Genomic DNA, 24,012 nt, shown 5'->3' on the forward strand with positions numbered 1-24,012 from the left:
CCCAAGCTTGTTGGGGCAAGTTTGCGTCCCTGGACTGATCGCCCTGCAGCATAATCTCACGTCCTGCTGGACGTAGACTGTGACCTTCTGAATGGGGGATTATTTGTCCTGTTTGGTAACTAGGGCGCGTTGATGGATGGACGCTGTGCTGCGCCTATCCGAGCACCATCCGGGTTTAAAAGAGGCGCATGCTTTTTGGACTTGTGTTGGTCTTTTCGGCACACGCAGGGGTATTTTGTTGGCAATGCTAATTCCTACAGTGATATCTTGAAAAGTAGACGAGTAAATCCAGAAGGGAAATATCTTTCCTCCCCGCAGACTTGAAAATCTTTAAGATCTTCCATGTTCACTGTCCAAAGCTCTGCGATAAAGTCTAGGTGAAGTGCCCGTCAACAATGGGACACTACATGGGTCGAGCGGCCTCGAGTGGCTTGCGGCCAGATCGCTGGCGAGGCGGCGTCTCTGAAGCCGTCAGCAGGAAACCAGCCGCTGAAGAATCACTCCGAGCACCAGCAGAGTTGTGCTGGTGAGAAATGACAGCAACCAAGCCTCTGTCCTGTGATCCTGCTGCCATTCCCGGAGATGGCGGGTGAGGTATCTTGAAGAGGGTTGGCGTGGAATGGAGTCATTGGTTGAACGAGTGAGCGCCGGAGTGTCGGTCCGAATACCGGTGAGCCCAGTATTACCCGCCAACCACGCCTCCCCAACTTGCAGGTCTCCACACATCCCTTCTCCAGATGATGCAACCCCAGACTGTTTCTGCACCCCAGATGTTTCTCTGGCATTTTGCTGCCTGTGTACCTGTTGCGCCCGCTTCCCCACGTTTGGAGACGATTCGGAAGGCCGGGCAGCGATATCACCGGGGGTTCAGAATATCAGAAAGACGGCAGACGTTTGGTAGTCGACATTGAGGCTGGAGCCAGGATCGAGGGTGCTTTTGCACTCCTGTCAGACGCAAGGCCACACATGCGTGCAGTTTGTTTCTGGGCATAGCACGTCCTGCGTGGGTCTTCTTCCCAAAATATTGGAGGAAGGTCGTACGAGCAGCGGACTGGCACAGCCCTCAACCGCTCAAATATGCTCTCCGTCTGACTTCGGCCTCCTTGATGATTTCCGCTGCCAGGCTGAGACTAGGCGCCAGCGTCGAATATCGCTCAATCTCCATCACCACGTCATTAATGATCTGGTCGATGGTTTCCCGGTGAGGAACGAGGGTCAGCAGAATGCTGCTCAGAGAGGGTGACATGGTGGCACCCATAACAAGAAGCGTCTGCGACACAATCGAGAGGGCACCTTGCCACAAGTATGGCATATGTCCGGCATGACTGCGGCGAGTTAGCAGTGGTACGCCGAGAGTGGCATGCCATCACCACAGCACGTGGCGTGACCAATCAGTAACACTTACTGCGCATTGATGTGCTCCAGTTGCCGAATGGAGGCTTCCAGGCACTTGTGGCAATTCTGTCGGACAGCGGGATCCAACACAGCCTGCTCATTGTCCAGTACGGCCAAGATGTACGGGCGGTAGATGATTGTCCGACAGGCGTAGAATCGCAAGCGCAGGACCGTCTGCACCGGATCTGAGAGCACGGTGCGGCCAAATGGGAACTGCAACGGGATCGGCAGGCTCTCGTACCATTGTTGCAACTGAAAATCGAGTTCCGCCACGACCGGCTCCAGACTGGTGGTCGACGCCATCGAGTCTTTGGAGTAGATGAGTTGACTGACCCTGTTGAGGAGCCGCCGGAGCGCGATCTCAGCCAAGAAGTACCACAAGTCGTCTCGGCCAATCGCTTCTTGCTCCTCGCCCTCGAAGCCACCAGGGAGGCCAACGTTCTCCTCAAACTGAACGACGCCCGAGTGTGGCAAATCCAACTCAGCGAGTAAGTCGCTCTCGAACAGGAGCGAGTTCCAGTAGATGCGCTCAGTGAGCTCCCTCTGATTAGGCGGCACCCTGTTGGGGGACATGAGCAGAAGTTGCAACTTGGTACTTGTGGTGCAGAGTAGGTTCCAGGCCTCGAGCGGTCGCACGAGGTAGAACAGATAGGCCGAAGCGAGAAGGTGGCACTGGGCAGCCAGGACGTTGTTCGATGTCATCATGCCGGGAAGAAGGGCCCAGGCTGCGGTGAAGTACTGTAGGCCGGGCGCATCCTCTCCAGGAACGATTCTGGAGATGCTGCCTCTCAAACTTGCTTGACCCAATGCCAGGACAAGCAGGACGATGCAGCTCTCTGCGCCCTCTCGGAAGCCGTTGGAGAGGGCTGTGCGGTAGTGACTCCTCCAGGTGTAGGGGTTCACGCAGGCATACCACACATTGACTCGTTCAAAATAAGCCTCGATGTAGGCGGTGGTGTTGGAGAGGTCGACGCATGGGGTTTTTGTGAGTGAGTGCAGCGGTTCGCGGGCCATTTCCAGCTGCAGGAGGATCTGCGGGTCGTAGGGTCGAGATACGAGGTCGCGGATGAGAGGCCACTGAAGCAGGTGCAGGGCGGCGTTGGTGTGTAGCTTGGGCATGGTTGAGATGTTGGTCGGGTTGTTCCAGGTGCCTAGACCACCGTTAGGAATAATTGAGACGAAGTTGCCGGTGCCTGAGATTCCCATCATACTGTCTCCATTGAGTCCTGAGCCGTTGCTCATTGAGGGAGACTCCTGGTTGATGGCGATGCCACCGTTGGCCTGGCCTGCGACCATGTTCATCTGCAGCAAGCTCTCGATACGATTCAAGCGCTCCAGAATCAACTTGTCGCCGGCGTCCAGCTTGATGCCCGGCTCTCTGTAGATGCACTCGGCTCCGAGCTCGGTGCAGAGCTTACACTTGGGCTTGGTTCCATCGCAGCGAGACTTGCGAGAGCGACACACTTCGCACTATTGCAGTCGTCAGTGATGAGCCCTGGGCCAGGTCTGCAGGGGCAGGATTATCGTCAAGGGGACCGAAAAAACGTACCGCGATGGTGGCTCTCCTCCTCGGGTAGTCGACGCCAGCGTCTGTGTTTCTCCTTTTGAGCGGGTTGGAGCCCTCATCACTAGACGGCTTATGTACACCGTTGGTCAAAGCATCGGGGCGGTGGTCGGAAGACTGAGACATGTTCCGGGCTTTGTGGGCGGAGCCAATGAGACCATCTCTGCTGAAACTGGGTGTTCTCTGAGTCTTGAGGGAGGCGGGCGACTTGAGTGGATGTATGCCGTTTACGATGGATGTCATTGAGGGCGAGGGAACCTCGATGTTGAAGTTGTCGCGCGAGGGGACGGAGAAGGGCCTCCCCGCTGTGCCGCTGGCTGAGTGGGGAGAGTCGCCCGTCGAGGACGGGGACATTGCCTGCGTCTGGAGGCGCAACAGTTGTGTGGAAGACGTGAGGGGCAGACTTTGATGCGCCGCGAGAGCGCAGCGCAGCGCAGCACAGAAAGAGAAAGCCGAGTCGGGTCGCGTGGTATTGAGTTAACTACCGTACCTAGGTATTTGGTGGATCGTTTGACGGGGAAACGTCCGAGAAAGCGGGCAGCAGTCAGTTGTCGGCCGGGCAGGGCAGGGCAGGGCAGGGGCGGCGGCAAGTACGTCGAGTGGTGGCGGGCTCCTCGGTGCGACCAAGGCTTTTTAAGTCGTCGACCCGCGGCAGAGACTGTCAGGCCACACTCGAGGTTATCGAGGAAGCTTTTTCGCCTGTCACTTGGGAGTAGGGGACGGGAGCGGTTGGACGGCGGGAGAGAGGGTCGAGGGAAGGAGGAGGAAGAAGAGGGTGATGCGATGCGCGGTAGTGGAGCAGGTATCATTCTTATTATTCTGGACCCGAGAAACGACGGGAGGGAAAATGCGGAGGATGCCATACGACGACTGACTGGTGCGATGCTTGCTCTTGCTGGGCAGAGTGGCAGGCCAGTCAGAACCGAAGACTGCAACGGGCATGGGACGAAATGGGCATGGCATGGCATGGCATGGCAGGGCAAACCGAAAGACCACGGAACCGGGGAAAGGATGCAGGACAGGGGTATTGGTTTTCTCTCAGCCGTGTGGTGTCGTGTCTCGTTTGCTGCCATGCGCGTGAATACCAACCAGTAGAGTACATTGGTGTTTGGTTGGCTTCTGGTCAAGTCACCCGCAGCCAATTTCCATCCGGGCAGGGGAGGGTAGTGGTGGTGCTCAAAAGGAGTGAGGGGTTGGTCTTGCGTGGATGGATGGATTGGAGTCGGGCAAGGCGTGGAGGGTTTTGGGGTAACGCGGGAAGGAGGCGCCTCGGACTGGAATCTAGGTAGGTAAGGTGAAGGTAGAGAGAGGTTCACTGGACCTGCCCGTCAACCTACCTATCTACCTAAGGTAAGGTACCTAACGGACTGGACGGTAGGTATGAATTACCTACCTACGTAGTTACCTTACCTAAGACACCTTACCTCGGGCAGGCACCTTCCACCTAGTTAGTGACTGAGGTGCCCTCCCTGTCCTTCCATTTCTTCAGCGTCCCTCCCGTCTTCGGGCTCCCGTCCTTCACGTGGTCCATCGTTGAGGTGCTGCTGCATCTCCAATGGAAGCCAGTGGAGGGTCATCTGCGGCGGGAGTTGCTCGCTAATCTTGGACAATTCCATCACATAATGTTGCTTAGCATTTAGACACCTCCTTACAATTTCAAGCCACGCGAACAACCCAGCATCCCATCCCGCTGCCACATATTACAGCCGTCACTTGTGATCCAATAATTGCCGTCTCGCCAGCTTGGTCCCCGCCCGTGGTCCAGTCCCCGCGAATCCGGGGTGCGGGCGGCTGGAAGGAATCCATACCTTAGGTATCTACATATGTACTGCCTACGGTCCCCATCAATCCCATTCGATACCAGATTCAACTCGCTCATACGTAGCTTGCTGCAGGTCGCTCGCCAGGGCCTTCTCTGCCGTGCCCACCATATTCTCGACGCAACCGCGGCCGGTGAACCAACCTTTGGCACCGTCGCCTGCTGATTTCCTTGGTTCAGAGTCGTATCGAGCCGTTCTTCCGTAAGCCGCGGACGTCTTGTTTCCACTGTCCATTTCTATGACACAGGACGGGAAGAAGCAAGCCTCTTGACCCCCGAAATGCAAGTCGCCAACGGAACCCGATGAACGCTTCAGCTTGCATGCGTGCACGCCAAAAAGACACAAGTTCACCCAACTCTTATTTTTGAACTTAAATCTGGTAATTGCTATGAACCTGCTGCCTTGTGCTTCAAGAAGAAAGACAGCCCGTTGTAAGTGAGGCAAGGCCTTGCTTTCGTAAAGAAAACATCAGACCCCCGAGACCAAACCGGCAAACCTACTCGTCAAAGATGACAGCAGTGACCTCGCCGTCCACCTTGGTGCTGGCAATGATCTCTCCCAGCTTGCCCGAGACGGCGTCACGGCTGATGAGGACAACGCGACTGTCCGACTGGAGACCGACGGCGACGAGCGAGCCGGCCTTGTTGACGGAGAACTGGCGAGGGATGCGGCCTCCGGCAGGGAACTTTTGCAGGAGAGTGAGCTCACCCGTCTCCGCGTTGATGGTAAAGCTGTTAAGGGAGTCGGACGGAATCTGAGCGCCCTCGTTGGTGTCCGGGTTGGTGATGCTGAAAGCGCTATCGTTTCGGGAGGAGACGGTCAGAAACTTTCCGTCGGACTGTACAGTGTCAGCCAAGCATTATCACCATCACCACCATCATTGTCCCCAGATGTTCTTAGAGTCACGGAACTTACGGAAATCCAAATCTCAGCACCGCTGGCTCCCGCGGGCGCGGTGTTGCCAGCGCCGTAGGTCGAACCAGAGTACACCTCCTTGAAGCCGAGAGTCTTGTTCTCGCGGTAGGTGACGTCGTAGGCCGTCACGGTGTTTGCCAGCTCGGCGATGAGATACATGTACGTCTTGCCTTCGGAAGTCACGAGAAACTCGAGATGGCGGGGTCCGCTGCCGGGGGCGGCCACCAAGGGTTCCACAGCGGCAAGGTTCTTGCCATCAACGGCGAAGACGCGGACAAGATCGGCCCCCAGGTCGGGGACTAGCACGAAGTGGCCCTTGGGGTCGAGGACGACCTCGTGAGGGTGGGGTGCCTCTTGTCTCGAAGGGTTAGGGCCCGGGCCGGTCATGTTGAAAGTCTCGGACTTGACGGGCGTGATGGCCGCTGGGTTCGAGATGTCGAACCAGCTCAGAGAGGAGCCTCCACTGCATCAGATTTTAGAGCCATGATCCAAGGAAAAATGTCGTCAACGCCTATTCCGACTTACTACTGAGCAACGGCCAGGCCGGCCCCTTTCTCACCGAAAAGAACAGCGCTCACCGGCCCGCTGATCGTGTCAACCTTGGACAGCTGCTCCAGCTTGCCGTCGGGGCCGGTCGTGAAGGACGAGACAGTGCCGTGGTCGGTGGTCAGACCCTCATCCGTGCAGTAGAGCTTCGCGTTAGGCTTATCGAGGGTCAGCCACGACGGGCTGGGGGCGCATCCGTTGGAGGTCGAGATGTTCTGCAAGGTAGACTGGGTGCCGTTGTTGCCCGAGAGGGTGAAGTTGAGCGTGGTGATGGCTCCGCTGTACGACGACGCAAAGAGAACCGTGGCAGCGGCCGGCGCGGGCCCTGCCAGGGACGACAGCAGCAACGACAGGAAGCCTGCTGGGAACAAATCTCGCATCATGTTGGGCAGCTGGAGTACGACACTGGCAACGAGCTTCGTGAACGAGTGGCAGGGACGGTGTGGGTGACAGGCGAGGCAGCACGCCAGCAGCAAGACGGAAACGAGACACAATAAGAGAGCGAGAGAGACGGCAAGGAAGGCGGGCACGGAATGCAACGATGAGAGAAAGGGACGACGCCGTCTTGAAGAGCGAGGACGGCGCATTTTCGGTAGTACCCCAGCCGGGACCACCCTACGAAGGTCGAGAAGACGCCATGAGCCAGGGGTAAGGACGGGTCCTGCCTCCAGGTCTGTTAACGATTGTCCCATTGATCAATATCCTTGGCTCCCTGGTCTTGCTGGTCTTTTTTTGCCTTGGAAACCCCACAGACTGCGGTTGCTTGGACGGCGAAACTGGGGCCAAGGTTACCCGTCCTGGAGGCGAACGGGATTCTTCCGTGCTTCTGGTCGTAACCTTAAAAGGCTCGACACTTTATCCGGGGCAGGCCTCCGCAGCGGTAACCCCGGAGAGCCGCGGGTGTGGTATGTTTGGATACGCACAGAGAGAGTGTGTCCTGCGTAGAGGCCGTGTGTGAGAAGGAGGGTGAGAGGCGCAGAGAGGCCAGAGTTCAGGCGAGTTGGAACTCCTGTCGGAGGCGGAGTGAAGGGCGGGCACTTTTTGAAGAATGGTCAACGGTCCTGGTGGGCAGTCGATGGCGGTAGGGACATACCCTGTAGCTGTTCAGGGGTGAAGCACCAGTGCCGGAGCGCGCCGTCGTCTTGGGAAGAAGATATCCGGCCGTTGAGGGACCACTCGCTGGGCGGTGGGCATGCAGTACGTACGGACCGGCTTTCCCCTGCAACTCTGGCAAGGAAACTCGGGGGAGAAGAATGAGCGACGGACACATCGGATGAGCCAAATGGAGAGCGCGAACCGCAGTGTCTCTTCATCCGGTGTTCGCGCAGGCACACCACACCACTACATAGTACTCCAGCGAACCGTTCGAAAATAAGTGTCACACAAACTCTCGAAAGTGTGGTTCGGGTGGAGAAGGTTACCTTGGGCTTTTGTCGTGTGCCGTGTCTGATGCGGAGAATGTGGAGAAGAGAGAGAGGAGGCCAAAGAGGAGCACGAGGAGAATGGAGGGGAAAGACTGGAGGGCAGGAGGAACAAGCGGAGAGAAGAGAGTGGGGTGGGACAAGACACGGAGATGATGGTCGGCGAATCGGCCTGGCCCGACGAACCGGGCTCGGCTTGAGAGATGGTTCCTGCCGCCTCTCTTCCCTCCAGGGTCTCAGCCTCCGGCTCTGTCTTTCTCTCTCGCCTTGTCCTCACCTTATTCCCACCGCTGCACATTCACGCATTCACACATTCATCATCGACAATCTCCTGTCACCCAGTCATCTGATTGGGAGCCACCGATCTCCGGCAGTCAGATGACACAGTTGATGGGCGCACCAACTTGATTGGCTACTTATTTCACCTGGCTTGAAGAACGTGAAGCTGCCATGTGTTGTGGCGACGCAGACATGTGGGTGTTTTGCTGGCTCGCATACGTGACGAGTGACCACAGGATGCGCATTATTAGGTAGCATAACCAAGCTATACGGATGGTACTATACGGCGAATGTTCTCCATCCCTCTCTCCCTTACGGACGAGTCACATACGGCTGCAGTCTTGAAGCCCAGGCGGCCTGGGCATCTACAGAATCTAGTGCCTATCTCGGAGATCTTACCTTCACTAATGAAGCTGTCCCCGTTGTAGCCTGGGAGAGTCTAATTCTCAAGTGTCCAAGGCATAGTTTTCGAAGCCAGGCCGCACCAAATGGGCCCCGGTCCTACCAAACTTCCGCTTTGTTGGAGTGCCGTCCTCCTCTTTGCCTAAAATCAGGCACATTGAACCTGCAAGGCTCCTGTTATGCAGAAGGGGAGTGCATCTTGTGGTGGGGGCTGCTCTTGCATAACTTACCTGAAGACATCCGGGGCAACAGGAACTTGCAGCCGTAATTCCGTGCCGTGTCTCGTGGGGCCTGCTCTGCTGATAGGTGAGGTTTGTCAATTCGTGTACCAATGCTGTTGTGCTGCTGAAAGAAATCGCTGCAGTGCGGTATGTTATTGTTCTCAAGGCTAACTCACGGACGCCATCCCAAACGCTTTTTCTACCCCATCCAGACCAACTTCCTAATTGTGGCAGACGGATCGCTGTTCGGGTCAACTTAAACCGACGACGTTCGAGGCCCACTCGACCAAGCCTGTACCGAAATCATTCTGTTGTCTGACCGTGCCGGTTTCCCCCCATCCACGCAGCATTCTGCAAGATCAACGGGCGCACCTGTTTGGGTCAAGATTGACTGCTTGATAGCACACTCATGCCTTTTCGAATGGGGCGCCGGTAGGCGTGCTAGTCCCTTTGGATGCAGACATACTGTATGGCGCCTGCAACTTGTGAGCGGACATCCAGTACGATGCGGTTGCTTCGTTAACTTACCAGAACTTGCTTTGCGTTGCAGATTCTCCAGGCCATCTTCTTGACATTTCCGTCAGCTGGCACAATTGCGGGAGCAAACTCAATGCCAAACATCTGGTGAATAGCGTATACGATCCGCTTGGCATACTTGCCGTCCCTCTCAACATGGCCGCCAAACGATTCTTCTACCGTGTTAGGGGCAATGTCGGGATCACGGTCGCAGCAGTTCTGCACCACGGGCAGCAGAGCTTCCTCGACCGCCCGTTCGTATATGCCGTTGGCGTCTACCTCAACATCCTCTTCGTCGAACTTGCCAATGCGGATTTCGAATGGCTGAGAGATGTTCATCACATTGTGACTGCCAGCGTGGTGAAAACGGAATTCAAAGACACCCTGGGTCCACCACAAGCGATCTCCCTCAAAAATGACCTCGCCCTCCACAAGATCAGCTTCTGACGGATCCTTCTTCGATACAGGACGGTCTGGAACCAAGATGGCCTTGTCTGCGGTGGCTGCGTCATAGTTGCCTGGAGTTGTGGGAACCCATCGCCCCAAAGAAGAGACTTCGGTGATGTCCCTGGAGTGGTTGTCGGTAACCATGTACAGGCCGATCCAATCTTTGCTGTCGTGCTTGGCTGGGGCACGCCATTTGACCTTGAGGGGAGCACCGTATTCGAAGATTTGCGTCTCAACACCGCGAGGGAAACGCGCCGTCACACTCTCCTTGCCAGTAGCCCGCTCATTCGCGGCGGAGAGGCTCGAGGGAGTGCCTTCAACCGTGAGAGAGTAACATTTGGGGTTGAGGCCTGCAAGGTCTGGAGACAGCCTTGTGATGGTCAACCGCGCGGGATACTTGTTGAAGAGAGCAGAAGTATCGCGGACAATAGTCTCGATGCCTGCGGCAAATTTGGGGCGCGCAGTGTCGAGGAACTCTTCGATAAACTGCGCGGTGCCGTCAAGAACCTTGTCAACCCCTCGCTGCCAGCCTTGGACTGGTGGGGGAAGAGACCGCTTGATGAATTTGGTGAGCCCCGCCTCTTGGCGCACGCTCCTGCCGTAGATTTTCTGCATGTGCGGCTTCTCAATGAAGTTGATGAAAGCCAAAGTGAGGATCTGACTGATCAGTGCCATGACGAAGATGGCTCTGCTCCAAGTGATTAGGGCAAGCCCCCACAAGCCTGCGGTGCCGAAGATGCGCTCAGGGTTGTTGAGGAAGCGGTAAATGGACTTGTAGGTCAACTTTGCTGTTGAGTCGTAGAAGAAGTCCCCAAAGAACCAGCCAAATTCTCCGAGCGAGTCGTAGACGCTCACAGAGGTCCAGATCTGAAGGGCAACAAGACCCGCACCAACAACGTGCTTGAGCAGAACCCAGCCGTAGGCCCAGTCCTCGGGAGGAGAGTACATCTTCCAGCAAGCTGCCAAAAAGGAACTTGTGGACATGACCAAGCTCAAGTGGTACATACCCTTCCATTGATTCCAAGCCTCAGTGTGCGTCTCGCCGAACTTGAGGAAGTGCCTTGTCCAAAACTTGTTCTTGGATTGCCCATAGAGGATCGCTCCGAGACCCAAATGATACCACACGCGCCAGAGCAGAGCATGCGACAGGAATATGGCCTGAAAAACTTGGGTTGAGGGCGTGACCAGAGTAAGGATAACCAAGTAGAGTCCAAGCAAGAGGACCGAGGTGTCAGTGATGCGGAATAAGTCGAAGTTGCCTAGACCCAGCATGTTGTGTACTTGAGGTGGGCCTTCTTTGTTTGTCGAGGCTTGTTCGACCCAAACATCTTCAGTATCTGAGGACGACTTGATAGCGACAATCTCGGATTTCTCACCGACGGCAGTCGACACGGTTCGCTTGCGTGGGACAGGAGGATTGTAGGTTTTCTCAATGTGAGGGTTTTCAACGATCACCAAGAAGGCAAATTGGGCGAGGTGTGCAACGACGGAAATGAAGAGCACCTCATAACTGGCAGCCATCATGGAAATGCCGTAGTAGCCAGCGTACCCAATTGAGTACATGGGATGAGGAGCCATCTCGAACACGCCGTCAAAGTTCAGCTCTTGGTCAATGAGGTAGAAGAAGTCACCCCAGTACCAGGCATAGTCCTTCACGACCCGGTGAGCGTCTAGCTTCACCCACAAGTTGAAGAGAACGAGCAGGATGCCGACAATCCATCGACCGGCACCGAGCAGGAGGCTCTCGCCCTCGGGGGTGTGACCACAGATGATGGCAAAGAGACAGTAGGACACGAAGTCACACATCAAGATCAGATCGACAACACGGCGGAAGACGAGCCAGGTGTTGTACTCCATAGGAGCCTTCTCGAAGCTGTAATCTTCAGGTATCTTTGCCTCAAGTTCTCGCTTGAGCATGTTATAGAGCCAGGGCCTTGGCTGCTTGCCAGAGCTGGGATGCTCAAAGAGTTTCCATCTAGCAGCCCACGTCTCCAACCTGCGGTGTTGGGATTGAATGGTGAGAAGATAGCCAATGCCGATGTTATAGGCTGCTCTCCAGAAGAGAAAGACGAGCGCAAAGACGGGGCGTTTCCAAGAGGCCGGGATGAAGTAGGCGGCGCCGATCTGTAGGGCGAGGATGGCCAGGACCAGCAAATCGGAAAGATTCTTGGGTTGTCTCGGGTCGAGCAACTGCGACACCATGTCATGGGTCGTAGGAACGGTAAAGACTGGGCGTAGAGGGCCACGTCAGCCTCCAAAACCAAGTGGGAGTCAGAGTTGAAGAAAGCAACCATGCAGCCTACCTGTACCGTCAGGAGTACGACCAAAGGTCTTGTTGGGTTTCTGGTCAACGTCTAGGTCTTGACTGATGTCAGACGACTGAGACTGGTCGTCTCTGAGAAGTGAGGCATTTAGGTCCTCGGTGTGGGCGGCGGAGGACGCAGGCCTCTGACGCTGGCGAAGACCAGCATCATTGGAGTTGTAGACGATCGAGGAGTTCATTCTGGTAGAATGGTTGGCGGTTGTTGAAAATGCCGACGTCCTGTAGAGAGACTGATGGAACTTCACACACAGGGGGGTCGGTAAGGGCGAAGTGCAAGAGTAGTTCTGATGCTCAAGGTGTCCATGAGCTGCCAGTTGTCTAAATACCTAGTCTAGTAAGGTATGCAGGAGTTGGTGGTTTGCAGGTGGTTGTGCGCATGAAGTAACGTACGTGTGTGAAGAGACAGCGGCAGGAGGGGAAGAGGCAAGTACCTTACCTTAATATGAGGTGTTGAAGGTTAGACGTGGAATTACGACACAGCGACCAGGGGGGGTCGGTTTCCAGTGGGAAGTCCTCCAGAGAGGGCCCCACCATTACACTAGAGCAGTGCACTGAGGGTGGGTTTTTGTGATGAAAGTGCCCGCCCGTCCCGCCCAAAGGCTTTGGATCACATGTCACAGAGACACCAGAGTTTCCTTTTTCAATGTCAAAGGGACAATTGTTGAGGCTGGCCTCAGGCCAAGTGGCCAGGTGCGGACCACTGCGGCAATCTGACGAGACCCCAATTACTACCTACTTTACCAAGAGCAAGAAAGACAGACAGACAGACAGGAGAGAGAGAGAGAGAGAACTGGCCCCCCTCCTTCTCCTTCAACTCAGTGAGCCCAGAGCACCACCGCCACCATAACAACCTCAGTTTGGGTTTGGGGGCGGCAGACCCAATCAAGCATCTGCCCGGGCGCAGATCCGATCTTACAGGCAAAGAACCTAAGGTCTTCAGATAACTTACCTTACTTCTAGTTACTATACCTTAGGGTGAATTAAGAGAATAGTAACCTTAGTAACCTGCAACCACTAATTGCCTACTGCCATCTACCTCTCACGCACTCAGCCGTCAGCAGGTACAACTGTGTGTCTCAGACGCACACGTGCAATCGCGCTCGAGTGTTGTCCCGAGCCCTAACCACCCCAGCCAGCCACCGCCTCAGGTCAACTCGATGTCTTTCTGGGTCTAGGTCTGCCTGGTCTACCTTACCTCAGGTACTTAGTGCCCACGGCGGAAGAGAAAATCCTTCACTGCGCTTCCAGCGTTTTCCTTCACAACGGCACCCAGCACATTTCATAGGTTGTCCCACGCGGGATGGGATGCTAAGGCAACCTGCAGGCAGGACCACCTTCCCGACTGCGCCAAGCCGCGCCCGGATGCGGGGCACGTCAACGACCTCTCGGAGAAGCCCAGCTTACTTACCTGACTCAACGTGTGGTGTCTTTGCAGCCTACAGCTAATTACAGAACAGAGTGCCCGTCTCTCGTCTTCTTTCGCGGCGCTTCTACTGAGCGAGGGTCTCACTGGATGCTTGGACACCCATGTACCTATCTAAGGTACCTTAGCTACCTACCTAAGGTAAGGTAAGGTGCCTTACATAAGACCGTCTGGTGCCCGATAAGAGACGGAGGCTGGGCCGATAAGCAATTCAAGGGCTCGTCGCCGAAGGGAACCACCTTAGTTACCTTCCATGGCTTTACGCACCTACCTACTCTCACTTACAAGTACAACACATCCCTCTGCAACTTCAACCCCTGAGCTTGAGGTCTTTCCAGAATGCCTTCAAGATCTAAGAATCCCCTGACAAGTGTCACATCGAACCAAAACTCCCGTTGCAACGGCAACAAATAAGGCCTAACACAAAGCTTCGAGCGGAGCCGGTCCAGCATCCTGCAGACAGGGCCATGCCAGTCTCACCACGCGATGCGGAACAGCAACATGAACACTCATCAACAACATCCCTCCGCCAAATTCACGCGCATTCAAGCGCGCCACGCGTTTTGATTTGGTAGCCATGCCACCAAACACACCTCTTAGTAACCACTCATTTGCCTGGAGACTGGTCCAATGGAGCCCCTCAAGTTCGGCATCCCTGGCTGGGATTCGCGCTGCCCCTCCAGGGTACGCCCGTTTTTTGCATGAACTTCTAGAATGACAGCATCAAAACACACCCACCTCGCACAAGGGCCCCTTCCTGGCTCAAATTTCTCACCGGCGGGCGCGCTTTGAAGAGTCGCTTCGTTCGGCAGTTGTATAAAGACTGCCGGCGGAGGTCCAATCCCTTTTCTGAAAGCCTGACTTACATGTGGTTTTGCCTGCCAAAGCGTCTTAACTGACCTCCATTCGTTCATTGACTCTCACACACACATATTTGATACTCACTCACATAAGCGGGATACCGCCCCTCGCTAGGGAAGACATATCCTGATAATCATATACCACCCCTTGCCACCAAACAGAGCAAAAGACATGGCACGCGCTACCCCGACAGCCTCTCTGGCAGGCGACAAGCCCTTGCCGACCCGCCCCGGCACTTCAGGCACGGAGAACCTTCTCAGGACGAACCGCCGCCAAGCCTCAGACAATTACCAGCGCGCCCAGCGTGCAGAGAGAACCTACCGGGCCAAGAAGCGCGCCACCGCCGCCCGCGCCGACCTCTCCGACGCAAAGACCCACTACGCCGAGTGCTTCAAGCACCTCACCCGCGGCCTGGCCGTCACCTTTAGCGCCGTCAAGTCTCTCCCGTACGTCTTTGACGAGAAGCACGAGGCCGCCCGCCAGAAGGCCGAGGCCAAGAAGAAGCAGCGTGCCCTCGAGAAGAAGAAGAAGCTCGAGGAGAAGCTTGCGAGGGAGAACGCCGCTGCCGAAGGCGAGACCCCGGCTGAAGATGCCGCCGCCGAGGATGCTCCTGCCGAGGAGAACGCCGCATGATGGACCATTCGCAGAGTCGAGTCGATTACGTGGTTGAAAGGAATCTAGAGCCAGACCGAGACTTTGCAGACGGACTCCTCGTGCTAGCTCTCGAGCTCCGTCTCGCATCCTTGTCTCGCGCCCATGTTTCCCTCCAAGTCAAATACACACATCTCTACCCCGCCTTCAGGACCTCACTCTGCGACGGGTCTCTCAGCTTCGTGCGCAACCGCGCAGGAACGCGCCATTCCCTCCGGCCCAACATATCGACAGCAACACGACAAGACAATGACGACACATCATCGACAAATACCAACCACAAGGACGACACCATCGACTAAAAGAAGAAAAAGCCCTTCACAAGGGGGAAAAGAACACAAGAACGACACTCGTAAGCATCGCAATCTACGCTCATGGACAACACATTCGCTTTCCCGCCCTCGAGGCACTCACATTCGCTTCACTACACACACCATCAACCCATTTTCCTTATTCTCCTCGCCTTTTCTTCTTTCCCCGCTCTTTGTTACTTGTAGTACTGCTTGCTCTCGGCAGCAACATTTTACGGCCTTGGACGAGATAATGATGACGGAGCCGACATACAGACGGACTCTCCTTGTAATAAACACACCACAATCACTTGGGCACGTAAAATGGGGGAACCGGCGGCCACGTTTGGGTCTTCTCCCTCGGCGTCTTGTCGAAGGTTTCCATCTTTCTCTGCTTATTCATGTTATTTTTCGACCTTTCCTATGTAACTGTCCTTTGAATGTTCTTGCTCCAGGTTGCTGGAGAAAAGGGGGGCGGGAAGAGGGAGAGGATGGTTCGATGCGGTCAGGACGTCCCTGCATCAGAGATACCTACTTTGCGATATGTTTTTTTCTGAATTTGAATATGACGGCATACCTTGAAACAAGAGACTCTTCATGCCGTGTCCACTGTGTGAAAAATCTGCGAATCCCGTAGACTAGGATCTTGTCTTCATCGTCTCTGAGGTCCTGGTACAAACAGAGCCAACGCGCCATCTAGCCCAACAAGACCAACGGCCTACGCGTGAAGCCCAACACACCGCCGCGACGGGCTACCTATTTCCATGAGATCATGACTTTGCATTTCCGAGAGAGAGAAAAAGGATGAACTACCAAACCCCAGGATGCCAATTTTAATACCGATGCCGTAGCCGTATCTCCAGTAGTAGCATCATAAAAACCGTCGTTACCGCTCCACACCGTTCCCTCTTCAACCACATTGCAACTCCCTCTTCTGCTCGCGCTTAGTTCGCCTTCTTGGCGAACTCGACTCTGAGAATCAAGTGCTTGAAACCGAAACCGTCCATCTTGGCGCAGGCCTTGACGGCATCGCTCCGGTCTGCGAAGCTGATGAATGCGAAACCCTTGGCCAGACCCGTCTCTCTGTCCTTGGCCAAGAACACACGAGTGACCCGACCGAATCGCTCGAACATGTCGCGCAGCTCCTGCTCCTCCGCCAGCTCCGAAACCTGTGCAATTCACAATTAGTAACCCACGTACGAACGAGAACATCTGTGAGGGATAAAGCCCAATGGAGATGACTCACGTTGGTAACACGCAGGGTAGCCAGGTCGTCTCGCTCGCCGTACTTGCTGCCGCCCATCCTGTCTCCGGCAGCAGCGCCAGCGGCGCCAGCTCTGAGCGCAGGCGGGACATAGCTTCCCTTCTTGGCCCCCGGGCCTCCAGCAGCAGCAGCAGCAGCTCCCGGCTCGTCTCCCATCCCGGCGGCAACGTCGGCCGTGCCAGTCTCGGTGCCGATCGGGGCCATGGTGTCCTTGTAAGGGCAGCGGGCTGTGAAATGCTCGCCGTTGCAAATACGACACTTGACCTTCTTGTCCTTGAGCTTGTCCTTCATGGCCTGGGCGTTGGGGTCCTCGCCCTGCTCCTTCTCATCCTTGCGCCAGTTCGTGCTAGGCCGGAAGATGATGTTCTCACCGACGGAGGTCGTGTCGGGGGCGGGACCGGCGGGATCCTTGGCGCTGAGGCCGAACTTGGACCATGTCTTGCGCTCGGCGACGCGCGGGTTCACCTTTTCCGTGTGCGTGGTGTAGCGGATGCGGCGAGTCGTCTTCACCTTCTGGCCCTGATCGTTGTAACGGAAGGTGATGATGGTCTTGGTGCCGTCCTTGTTGCTGATGGTCTGGGGCGCGGGGAGGTCGGTGGTGGTCTCGTCGACATCTTCGTCGTCGGCCCAGTCGTGCCTGGACAAAGGGAAAGAAGGGGAAGATCAGCATTTCTGTACACCCATCTCACATGAAGGTTTCCCCTTGGCGCTCTTCCTCTGCACACAACTACTTATCCCAGCGCTATTTCCAGAGGAGGGGGGGTAGGGGGTTCTGGGGGAAATGACTGACTTGGTCTTAGGGGTGGCCATAATGGATCTCTTTCTCTGATTGCTGTCCTATCTCGAAGTTGTCGGGAAGGTGATCACGGGTTCTGGCTCGATCGAATCGTGGGTTCGAGGATTGTCAGTGTCGACGAAGCGGGTTGTCGCGATGTCCGATTTCTTGGTGGGGTTCTTGAGGTGATGAATTTTGTGATTTTCGTGGTGCGTCTCCGAGCTTTAGTGTGGGGCAAGCTCGCTATACCGTTTCGGGTCTACCTGCCGGTTTTTTACCACCTCCGTTTTCATTACTGTGGCAACAAGGGCAACACGGTGGAATGTGGACCGTTTTGTAACGGCACCTTCCTGTAGTTTCCCATTGAAGTCTAATTCGACCTTTGAGTGACAATCCAGATGTGAGTCAGTCTGAGACGAGTCCACGAAACACCAATGTTGTGCACCACAAGACACTCGCCGTCCAAAATTTTCATGTTGAATGCTTCTAGCCTTCCCCGAGGTCATCTCGAGGGGATGATGCTTAGCCCGTCCGCTACTAATACAAAAATGCAGGTCATACACTACGTCAACAGGTGTTATCCCAAGGATATCTACGTCGCCTTCTGTGTCATCCAAACCCCAGCCATGATGTATGCCCGCCACCGCCGAAACGGTCCAAATGCCGTCCAGATGGTGATTCATGGAATTGGCCCCTTCTTTCTATCCGTAAACGCCGTTTTGCGCAGCTGAAGGGGTATGACGCAAACAAGGTCCCAAACGTTGAAAAATGACAAAAATAAAATGACGTATGAAACGAAACACCTGTGCCGCCTTAGGCAGTTCTACGAAACGTAACCAAGAGACAGAATGGAAAAGGAAATGGTGGTTCATGATCGAACAAGTGAATGACAAGTCAAGCGTTCTCGCGCGCCTTCTGAGGGATTGGAGGCAGCGCGCAGCTTGGTGGTGGTGCGGGTGGGGGCCCCTCTACGAGCTGCGGCATGCTTCGTCTGCCGAGAGACCTGGAGTCGGCTCGGAGATGCCTGGTCGACAGTGTTGGCGGAGTACTGGGTACTCGGGGTGACGGCCTTGACCTCGGTGATACCGAGGCGGTCTTTGGGGATACCAACATGGGAGCAACTGTCCTCTCTTGCTCCGGGCTGGCGCTAATGGTAGAGAGCGGGGAAGAAGCGTCGAAGAAAGTGCTCGGTCTTCTGGGGGTTTGTTGGCAGGCTTTGGGTGAGTGGAGTTGTCCAAACTCGCCCATGGGTGAATGGGCAACGGGTAACTCGTCGACCTCGTTGGCCGAAGGCGTCGGAGGAGTCCTCGAAGGCAGGATGAAGGTTCTAAGCTCCGGTGAGAGGGATGCCTCCCCCGGCTTGTTCAGCGAAGGAGAGCTCGCGTACTTTCGCGGGCTGGTACGAACTGTTACTGTAGCAGCCTGCTCTCTGGGACTGAGACTCGTTTGTCTCGGGGGGTAGGCGGCTAAGCCGTCGCCCTGCTGGGCTGGAGCAACCTGTTGCTGGCCAAGTGAGTCGATGAGGCCTTGCACTGGGGAGGGCTGATCAGCCACCATGGAAAGCGGGCGAGACATGGCAAGAGCAGTGGGAGGCGGCTTGCGCATGCTTCTTGAGCTCGAAAAAGAGTCCCGGTTTCTGACTTGCTCAGGGCTCGCTGTGGGTGACTTCATGGCGCTGTAGCGCCTACTGATGGGCACGCTGAAGTTTGCAGCAACTTGTGCAAGCTCATGTTCACTGTATAAAGTGGATTGAGGGCGCGACATGGGTGAGCTTCTCAGCTCAAGGTAGCCCGATGTCTGCAGTGACTGTCTACGATCAAGGATTGCCGCGGCGTTGGGCCTCGGCCGGACCGTAGGCACCTCCTGACACGGAGGGGGGAGATCCTCGAGGTAGCTGCTGGCAAAGCTATCGCGAACAGGGGAGCACGCAGGCGAAGAGCCAGCCGAGGTCATGAATGTGCGTTGACCAGATGAGATGTAAGAGAGACGGTTGGTGCTATCCCTCAGGCTCTCCAACGCCCGGTCGTCGTGGGACATGACACTATTGGTGGTAGAGATGTCATCGATGGAGGGTTCGCGGGTCATGTCAGCGTCGATGGAAGAATGGCGTTCGGAGTCGTGCAGCCTGGCCTGCTCCAGGTGAAGGCTGAAATCCGGAGGGAGGACTCGCGAGAACCTATCCGGGTCGCGGACAATCAACGTCCGCTGACTAGGCTGCGCCTTCAGCTGTACAACGTTGTCATCAGCTTTAGGCTTGCCAGTCTCAGAAAGATTCTTCTTGCCGCCAAGCGCCTCGATCTCCCGGCGCAGGACCGTAATCCAGGAATCCATTTCCTCCGCGCTCTCAAAAACCATCAGGAAATTGGCGGCGTGTCTCTTGTCGGCGGCGCGGAAGGGAAGTCGGGACAGGAGTGATCGCGAATCGGCAGAAGACATGCCGTTGGATTCCATTGCTGAGGAAACCTGGAGAACCCAATGACGTCCGGGAATGGCATCGCTGACGAAGGCAGCAGAATCCTTACCCAGATGCAGCATCTTTTCAGGCAGACGGTCGAAGTTGCCCTCACCAGCATACTGCAACAGGTAGCCAGAGGTGCAGAGGACGTATATCTTGGATGTCCACTCCAGTCTGGTGGTGGAGATTGTTCTCAGGTGCTTCTTTCTCGCCTTTTCGTCAGGCTGGTCATCGCCAAGGTCGGAGGCGAGGTTCAGCTGGGTCAGGTCATCGCGCAGGCTGATGCTGCCCTTCCTGTCATTGAAACGCAGTATAACGTCGGCCGACGTGGTGCAGGCGGGAAGCTGCGCGTGCTTGATCGCTTGGGGGTATGCTTGAAAGAGTGGTGGGGGATCCCAGGTCGCGAGATTGCCACGAGAGGATCTGCCGGATGGTGTCTGTGACCTAGATCGCTCGGTGGTGGTCGGTCTTCTTTGGATGGAGGAATCGGTGAAAGGCGCGTTGGTAGCCACTGAGGTTGGTCGTGAGGCGGCGCCAGATAGTGTGATTTCGGATCTCATGTAAGGCCAGTGGCTAATTTCGGCCAGAGAAGCTCGGATACTACTTGGTCTTCCGGTGTCGAAGTAGGATGTCGAGCTGTCGATCTCGCGGACATTCTTATTCCTCCCAAATATGCTCCGAAGCCCCAGGCGCGAATCTCGTCTGCTGAGCCTATTTTCTGAGCGCAGAGGAACGCGGTTCTGCTGCTCGGTGGGGGCAGAATCGAGATCTGGAGGTCGAGAGCGGCGTGACTGAGTGGCGCGGTACTGGAGGGTCTCAGCAAAAGTGGCAGCGCTGGGGCTGCTAGGCTCAACGTCGGCCATGGCTTGGTGGTTTGTTCCAGCCAGACGTTGAAGTGGTGTGAAAGTTCACGGAAAGGAGAGGACCAAAGTGATTCCAGGTTCCAGTCGGAAGAGAGCGGGCGGTGACCTGAGTATAAGACAGAGAGGGACGGCGGCGCGCTTTGGCATAACAAGCAGCAGCGGGTGGATTCGGTAATGTAAGTTGAGATGGTAGGCATAAGAAACAATCGAATGTGGCCAGGGTGGTGTGGTAGTGGTGGATCGTGGAACCAAGCTCTCTGTATCCCAGCAAGCAAACTGTCGGAGTAGGGCTGGAAACTATTGACGTGTGATGAGAGGGACGTTGTGGGCGAGTCGAATAAGTTTTTGAGGGCGAAGACTCGGTTGCGTCGCGGTAGCTGGCATGAAGCTGGTTGGCCAGGTGTGTCTCGTGTAGGTGTGTGGGTGTGACTGAGCCGGCAACGGGTGAGTGATGAGAATAAGAATAAAAAGGGTACCGAGCTCGATGAGTAGTAGTGTTCACGGCAAGGTAAGGTTGATCAAGTGAGGGCCCGCCTGACGTACCACTGCAAGAGCCGGACGCAGTTGCAGAGGGAAGAGAAGTGGATAAATGAGACAGCAGGACGACAAACCTCCAAGGAAGAGCAGGACGGACGGGGAGGGCATTCGGGGATATTCATAATAATAATAATAATAATAACCGAGCCAAAGCAAGAGCCATCCTGGAAATGGGGGCCAGCGTGAGCGTAGGTAGGTAGAGTAAGGTCCACGTAGGTAAGGTAAGGTACCTATGTGACATTGAGATTGGTGGATTGCCCGCGCAAGGTACCTAAAGTACCTACCTACCTGCTCAGGTCGGATTAGAGCTGGCAGCAGAGAGGCGCGGGTACCTGACGGCAACCTAAGCCGCCGCCGCCGCCTTCCATTTGGATGAGGTGTGTGGGTGCGGTGCGGTGCGGCGTGAACGTGAGCCGACCTACTTCCAGCTACCTTAGGAGCCCACCTAGGGTAGGCTAGGACGGTGCGGTCGACCTACCTTACGACCTTACCTTACCTTACCTTAGGTAGGTAGGCAGGCACACCTAACAAGAACAAGGACCGTGATCGTTGTTATTATTATTACTATGATTATGGATTGTCGCTCGTCCGCTTTGGCGCCCTCTGATGACGAGAGAGGAGACAGAGACGCCGAGAAGAGAGCGCGTCCGTCGTCCAGGCTGAAGCGCAGGACCCTGTTCCTTGCACCTGCTTTTAGTCTAGGTAAGGTTGCTTCCATTGCCATTGCCATCGGCTCTTCAGTCTGTCCATGTACTGCGTAGACTGTGGTATCTGCACAACGCTGGACGCCTCGCATCTTATATCCTGGCACCTGGTTATCTCACCCTTACCTCTCTGCTTCGGTAAAGTAGCCTATCCCTGTCCGCCCACACGCCCCCTTGCTTGAGTCCTCTCGCTTTCCGGATTTGTTGTCACTACCTTGAAAACAAGTGCCCAGTATCCGTACTTGTGATTAGCAGGTGAGTGCGGTGCAGATATTTTGCAGTCGTAGGGTATGGGTACTGTTCATATGCCATCCCATCCTGCCTACTGCAGCGAACCCAGGTACACAAACCTCTTCTCAACAAGCAATATGCCGGCGGCCGCAAGCGCGGGACAGAGCCGGTAAGGAACAGTTGAAAGGCATAGGAAAAAACATCAGACAAAAAAAAAAAAAAAAAAAAAAAAAAAAAAAAAAAAAAAAAAAAAAAAAAAAAAAAAAAAGACAAGCCAGCAAATACAAAAGCATCCCGCACGAAATAAACTCTGCAGGTGCAGCCTCGGCAAGCGATGCTTTTGACGGGATGGCCAAGTTCGAACCAGCGCGCCACACACCCCCCCATCCATCGTCGTCATGTCGGTACTCTCGGACAGGGTCCTTAGGGATCTCGACTCGACGACGGGGTAGTGGGACACCAAATCACCGCGGTAGAACAAAAAATTGACACGGCGATGAAAAACTAGATTGTAAGAGGGTCACTCTGATCTTTGATGATGTCCAGTCTCCAGTCTCCAGTCTCCCGGTCAAAGTCCAGGACAGTTTGGAACCAATCACACGGGAAGCGCGGGAAGCTCTTCCCCGAACGCAGTGACGAGTTCCTGTTCCCCCCAATTGCCCGTTGCCCATCAATCACATCCTTAGCGAGCCCCCTGTGAATCGTTGAGCCCTGGAGGTCCAAGAATCCATCACCCGGATCGTCTGGCCCCTGCCTGTGTTTCTGTGTTCCTGGCCTCTGCTACCAAACTTTGGCAAATGGCAAATGAAGCGTCTTCCCAAAAGAGCGACCGAAGGACAATCCCGACATGGGTGGACGACAAAGAAAGGAAGCAGCAGAAATGAGGCCTGTCGGTTTCGCCGTTGACACACGACACGAAATGACCCAATGCGACGCCGGCGGTTGCTGTTCGTGTCCTGTGCGTGTTGGATTATGGATGCATTTTTTTGTGAAAAGTACGTATCGTCCAGTTTACCTGTGGTATAAAAGACATTTAATCTACCTTGGCAACAGAAGGAACTGTTGTCTATCCGTAGGACTCTGGATGGATTGAACTTGGACGGCCTTTCCCCTGTCGTCCATCGTCCGGGGATGTTTTGAAAGTGTGAGGAAGAAACGCGCCAACGGCCCCTTGCTGTCTCCAGCGAATCCCCGACGTGTAAAATCCGACGGGGCGGACACGTCGAGTCTGCAGGGGAGCAGAGCAACGACGTCCCATTCTAAAAGTGGCATAGATCGGACCTCCACAACGACATCTCTCGCAGCTCGCACGCACAGAGTAAGGTACGCGGTAAGGTAGTGTACTGTAAGCTGCCTTCCATAGGTAGGTTCACAAGTACCCCCCACTCTTCCACCAACAGCACGAGCACGGAAGCTGCTGCCCTGGAACGGTAAGAAGCTCACACCCCACTCCCCCACTCCGGCGCATATGAGCTGGAAAGTACTACCTATGTAAGCGCCTTGTATGTGGGAGAAGAGGAAGAAGCAAAAAGCAAATATATGAGATGGGCCCCAGGCTCAGTCCGAGGAGAGAGAAGAAACCGCGTCGGAAAAGAAAAGAAGGCTAAGAGGAATTTTCACAAGAGAAAAGCAACGAGACACCACGATTGCGGATTCATCATTCAGCTGGTATGTGTCACCCAACACCTCGCCTGAATTACCTAGGTATCCGTACCGACCATCGATCGCACCTTGGCTCGGACAGGCACAGCCTCTGCCATTCACGACGCTCACATTACCTACCTAGGTATCTAAGATAATTAGGTAGGTATGTACGACGACGCACGCACGCACGCACAGCAATGCGAATGCGCTCCTCCCGCGCTTCCTTCACAATTCGTCTAGAACCACCATGGGACCCTCGTGCGCTCGACTAGCTTCGTAGCGCGGGAGCTTTGGCGTTTTGGTGTCTGTCGTGTGATGGTATGACCATTTTCTCCGAGCTTTCGAAACAGTAGCCTGGAACCTCTCCAGAGCTTGCCTCCGCAGGTTCGGTTGAGTTTGCCGGTATTCGTAGGTAGCCACCGGCCGGCGGCAGGGTGCAGGTAAAGTGAGGTGTGAGGTGGTGCA

At 55.3% G+C, this 24,012-nt stretch overlaps 6 protein-coding genes across 6 annotated transcripts; 1 reads left to right on the top strand and 5 right to left on the bottom strand.

Annotated features, from left to right (window-relative positions):
* Positions 1–1,063: 1,063 nt before the first annotated feature.
* Positions 1,064–3,313, bottom strand: ecdB-2 (Echinocandin B biosynthetic cluster transcription factor ecdB; the record flags this gene model as incomplete). Its single annotated transcript, XM_032035623.1, has 4 exons — positions 1,064–1,325; positions 1,406–2,546; positions 2,607–2,865; positions 2,945–3,313. 4 exons carry the CDS (start codon positions 3,311–3,313, stop codon positions 1,064–1,066), a joined length of 2,031 nt encoding a protein of 676 aa, XP_031885538.1.
* Positions 3,314–5,275: 1,962 nt separating this feature from the next.
* On the bottom strand, positions 5,276–7,510 carry CGGC5_v005360 (putative 6-phosphogluconolactonase; the record flags this gene model as incomplete). The annotated part of the gene is made up of 5 exons (XM_032035625.2): positions 5,276–5,617; positions 5,695–6,157; positions 6,220–6,632; positions 7,164–7,277; positions 7,334–7,510. The coding sequence occupies 5 exons, from the start codon at positions 7,508–7,510 to the stop codon at positions 5,276–5,278; spliced, it is 1,509 nt and encodes a 502-aa protein (XP_031885536.2).
* A 1,009-nt stretch (positions 7,511–8,519) lies between these two features.
* CHO2 (Phosphatidylethanolamine N-methyltransferase) lies at positions 8,520–12,383 on the bottom strand (the record flags this gene model as incomplete). The annotated part of the gene is made up of 6 exons (XM_032035626.2): positions 8,520–8,641; positions 8,740–8,805; positions 9,030–9,039; positions 9,092–11,754; positions 11,830–12,029; positions 12,286–12,383. 6 exons carry the CDS (start codon positions 12,381–12,383, stop codon positions 8,520–8,522), a joined length of 3,159 nt encoding a protein of 1,052 aa, XP_031885537.2.
* Positions 12,384–14,304: 1,921 nt separating this feature from the next.
* CGGC5_v005362 (uncharacterized protein) lies at positions 14,305–14,766 on the top strand (the record flags this gene model as incomplete). Its single annotated transcript, XM_032035627.1, has 1 exon — positions 14,305–14,766. One exon carries the CDS (start codon positions 14,305–14,307, stop codon positions 14,764–14,766), a length of 462 nt encoding a protein of 153 aa, XP_031885543.1.
* A 1,252-nt stretch (positions 14,767–16,018) lies between these two features.
* tif35 (Eukaryotic translation initiation factor 3 subunit G) lies at positions 16,019–17,148 on the bottom strand (the record flags this gene model as incomplete). Its single annotated transcript, XM_032035628.1, has 3 exons — positions 16,019–16,243; positions 16,321–16,975; positions 17,129–17,148. The coding sequence occupies 3 exons, from the start codon at positions 17,146–17,148 to the stop codon at positions 16,019–16,021; spliced, it is 900 nt and encodes a 299-aa protein (XP_031885544.1).
* An 859-nt stretch (positions 17,149–18,007) lies between these two features.
* Positions 18,008–20,431, bottom strand: CGGC5_v005364 (uncharacterized protein; the record flags this gene model as incomplete). Its single annotated transcript, XM_032035630.1, has 1 exon — positions 18,008–20,431. The coding sequence occupies one exon, from the start codon at positions 20,429–20,431 to the stop codon at positions 18,008–18,010; it is 2,424 nt and encodes an 807-aa protein (XP_031885441.1).
* Positions 20,432–24,012: the final 3,581 nt, after the last annotated feature.

The sequence above is a fragment of the Colletotrichum fructicola genome (genome assembly GCF_000319635.2).
Source record: "Colletotrichum fructicola Nara gc5 chromosome Unknown KSG_Nara_v1_contig03, whole genome shotgun sequence".
Lineage (NCBI taxonomy): Eukaryota > Fungi > Ascomycota > Sordariomycetes > Glomerellales > Glomerellaceae > Colletotrichum > Colletotrichum fructicola.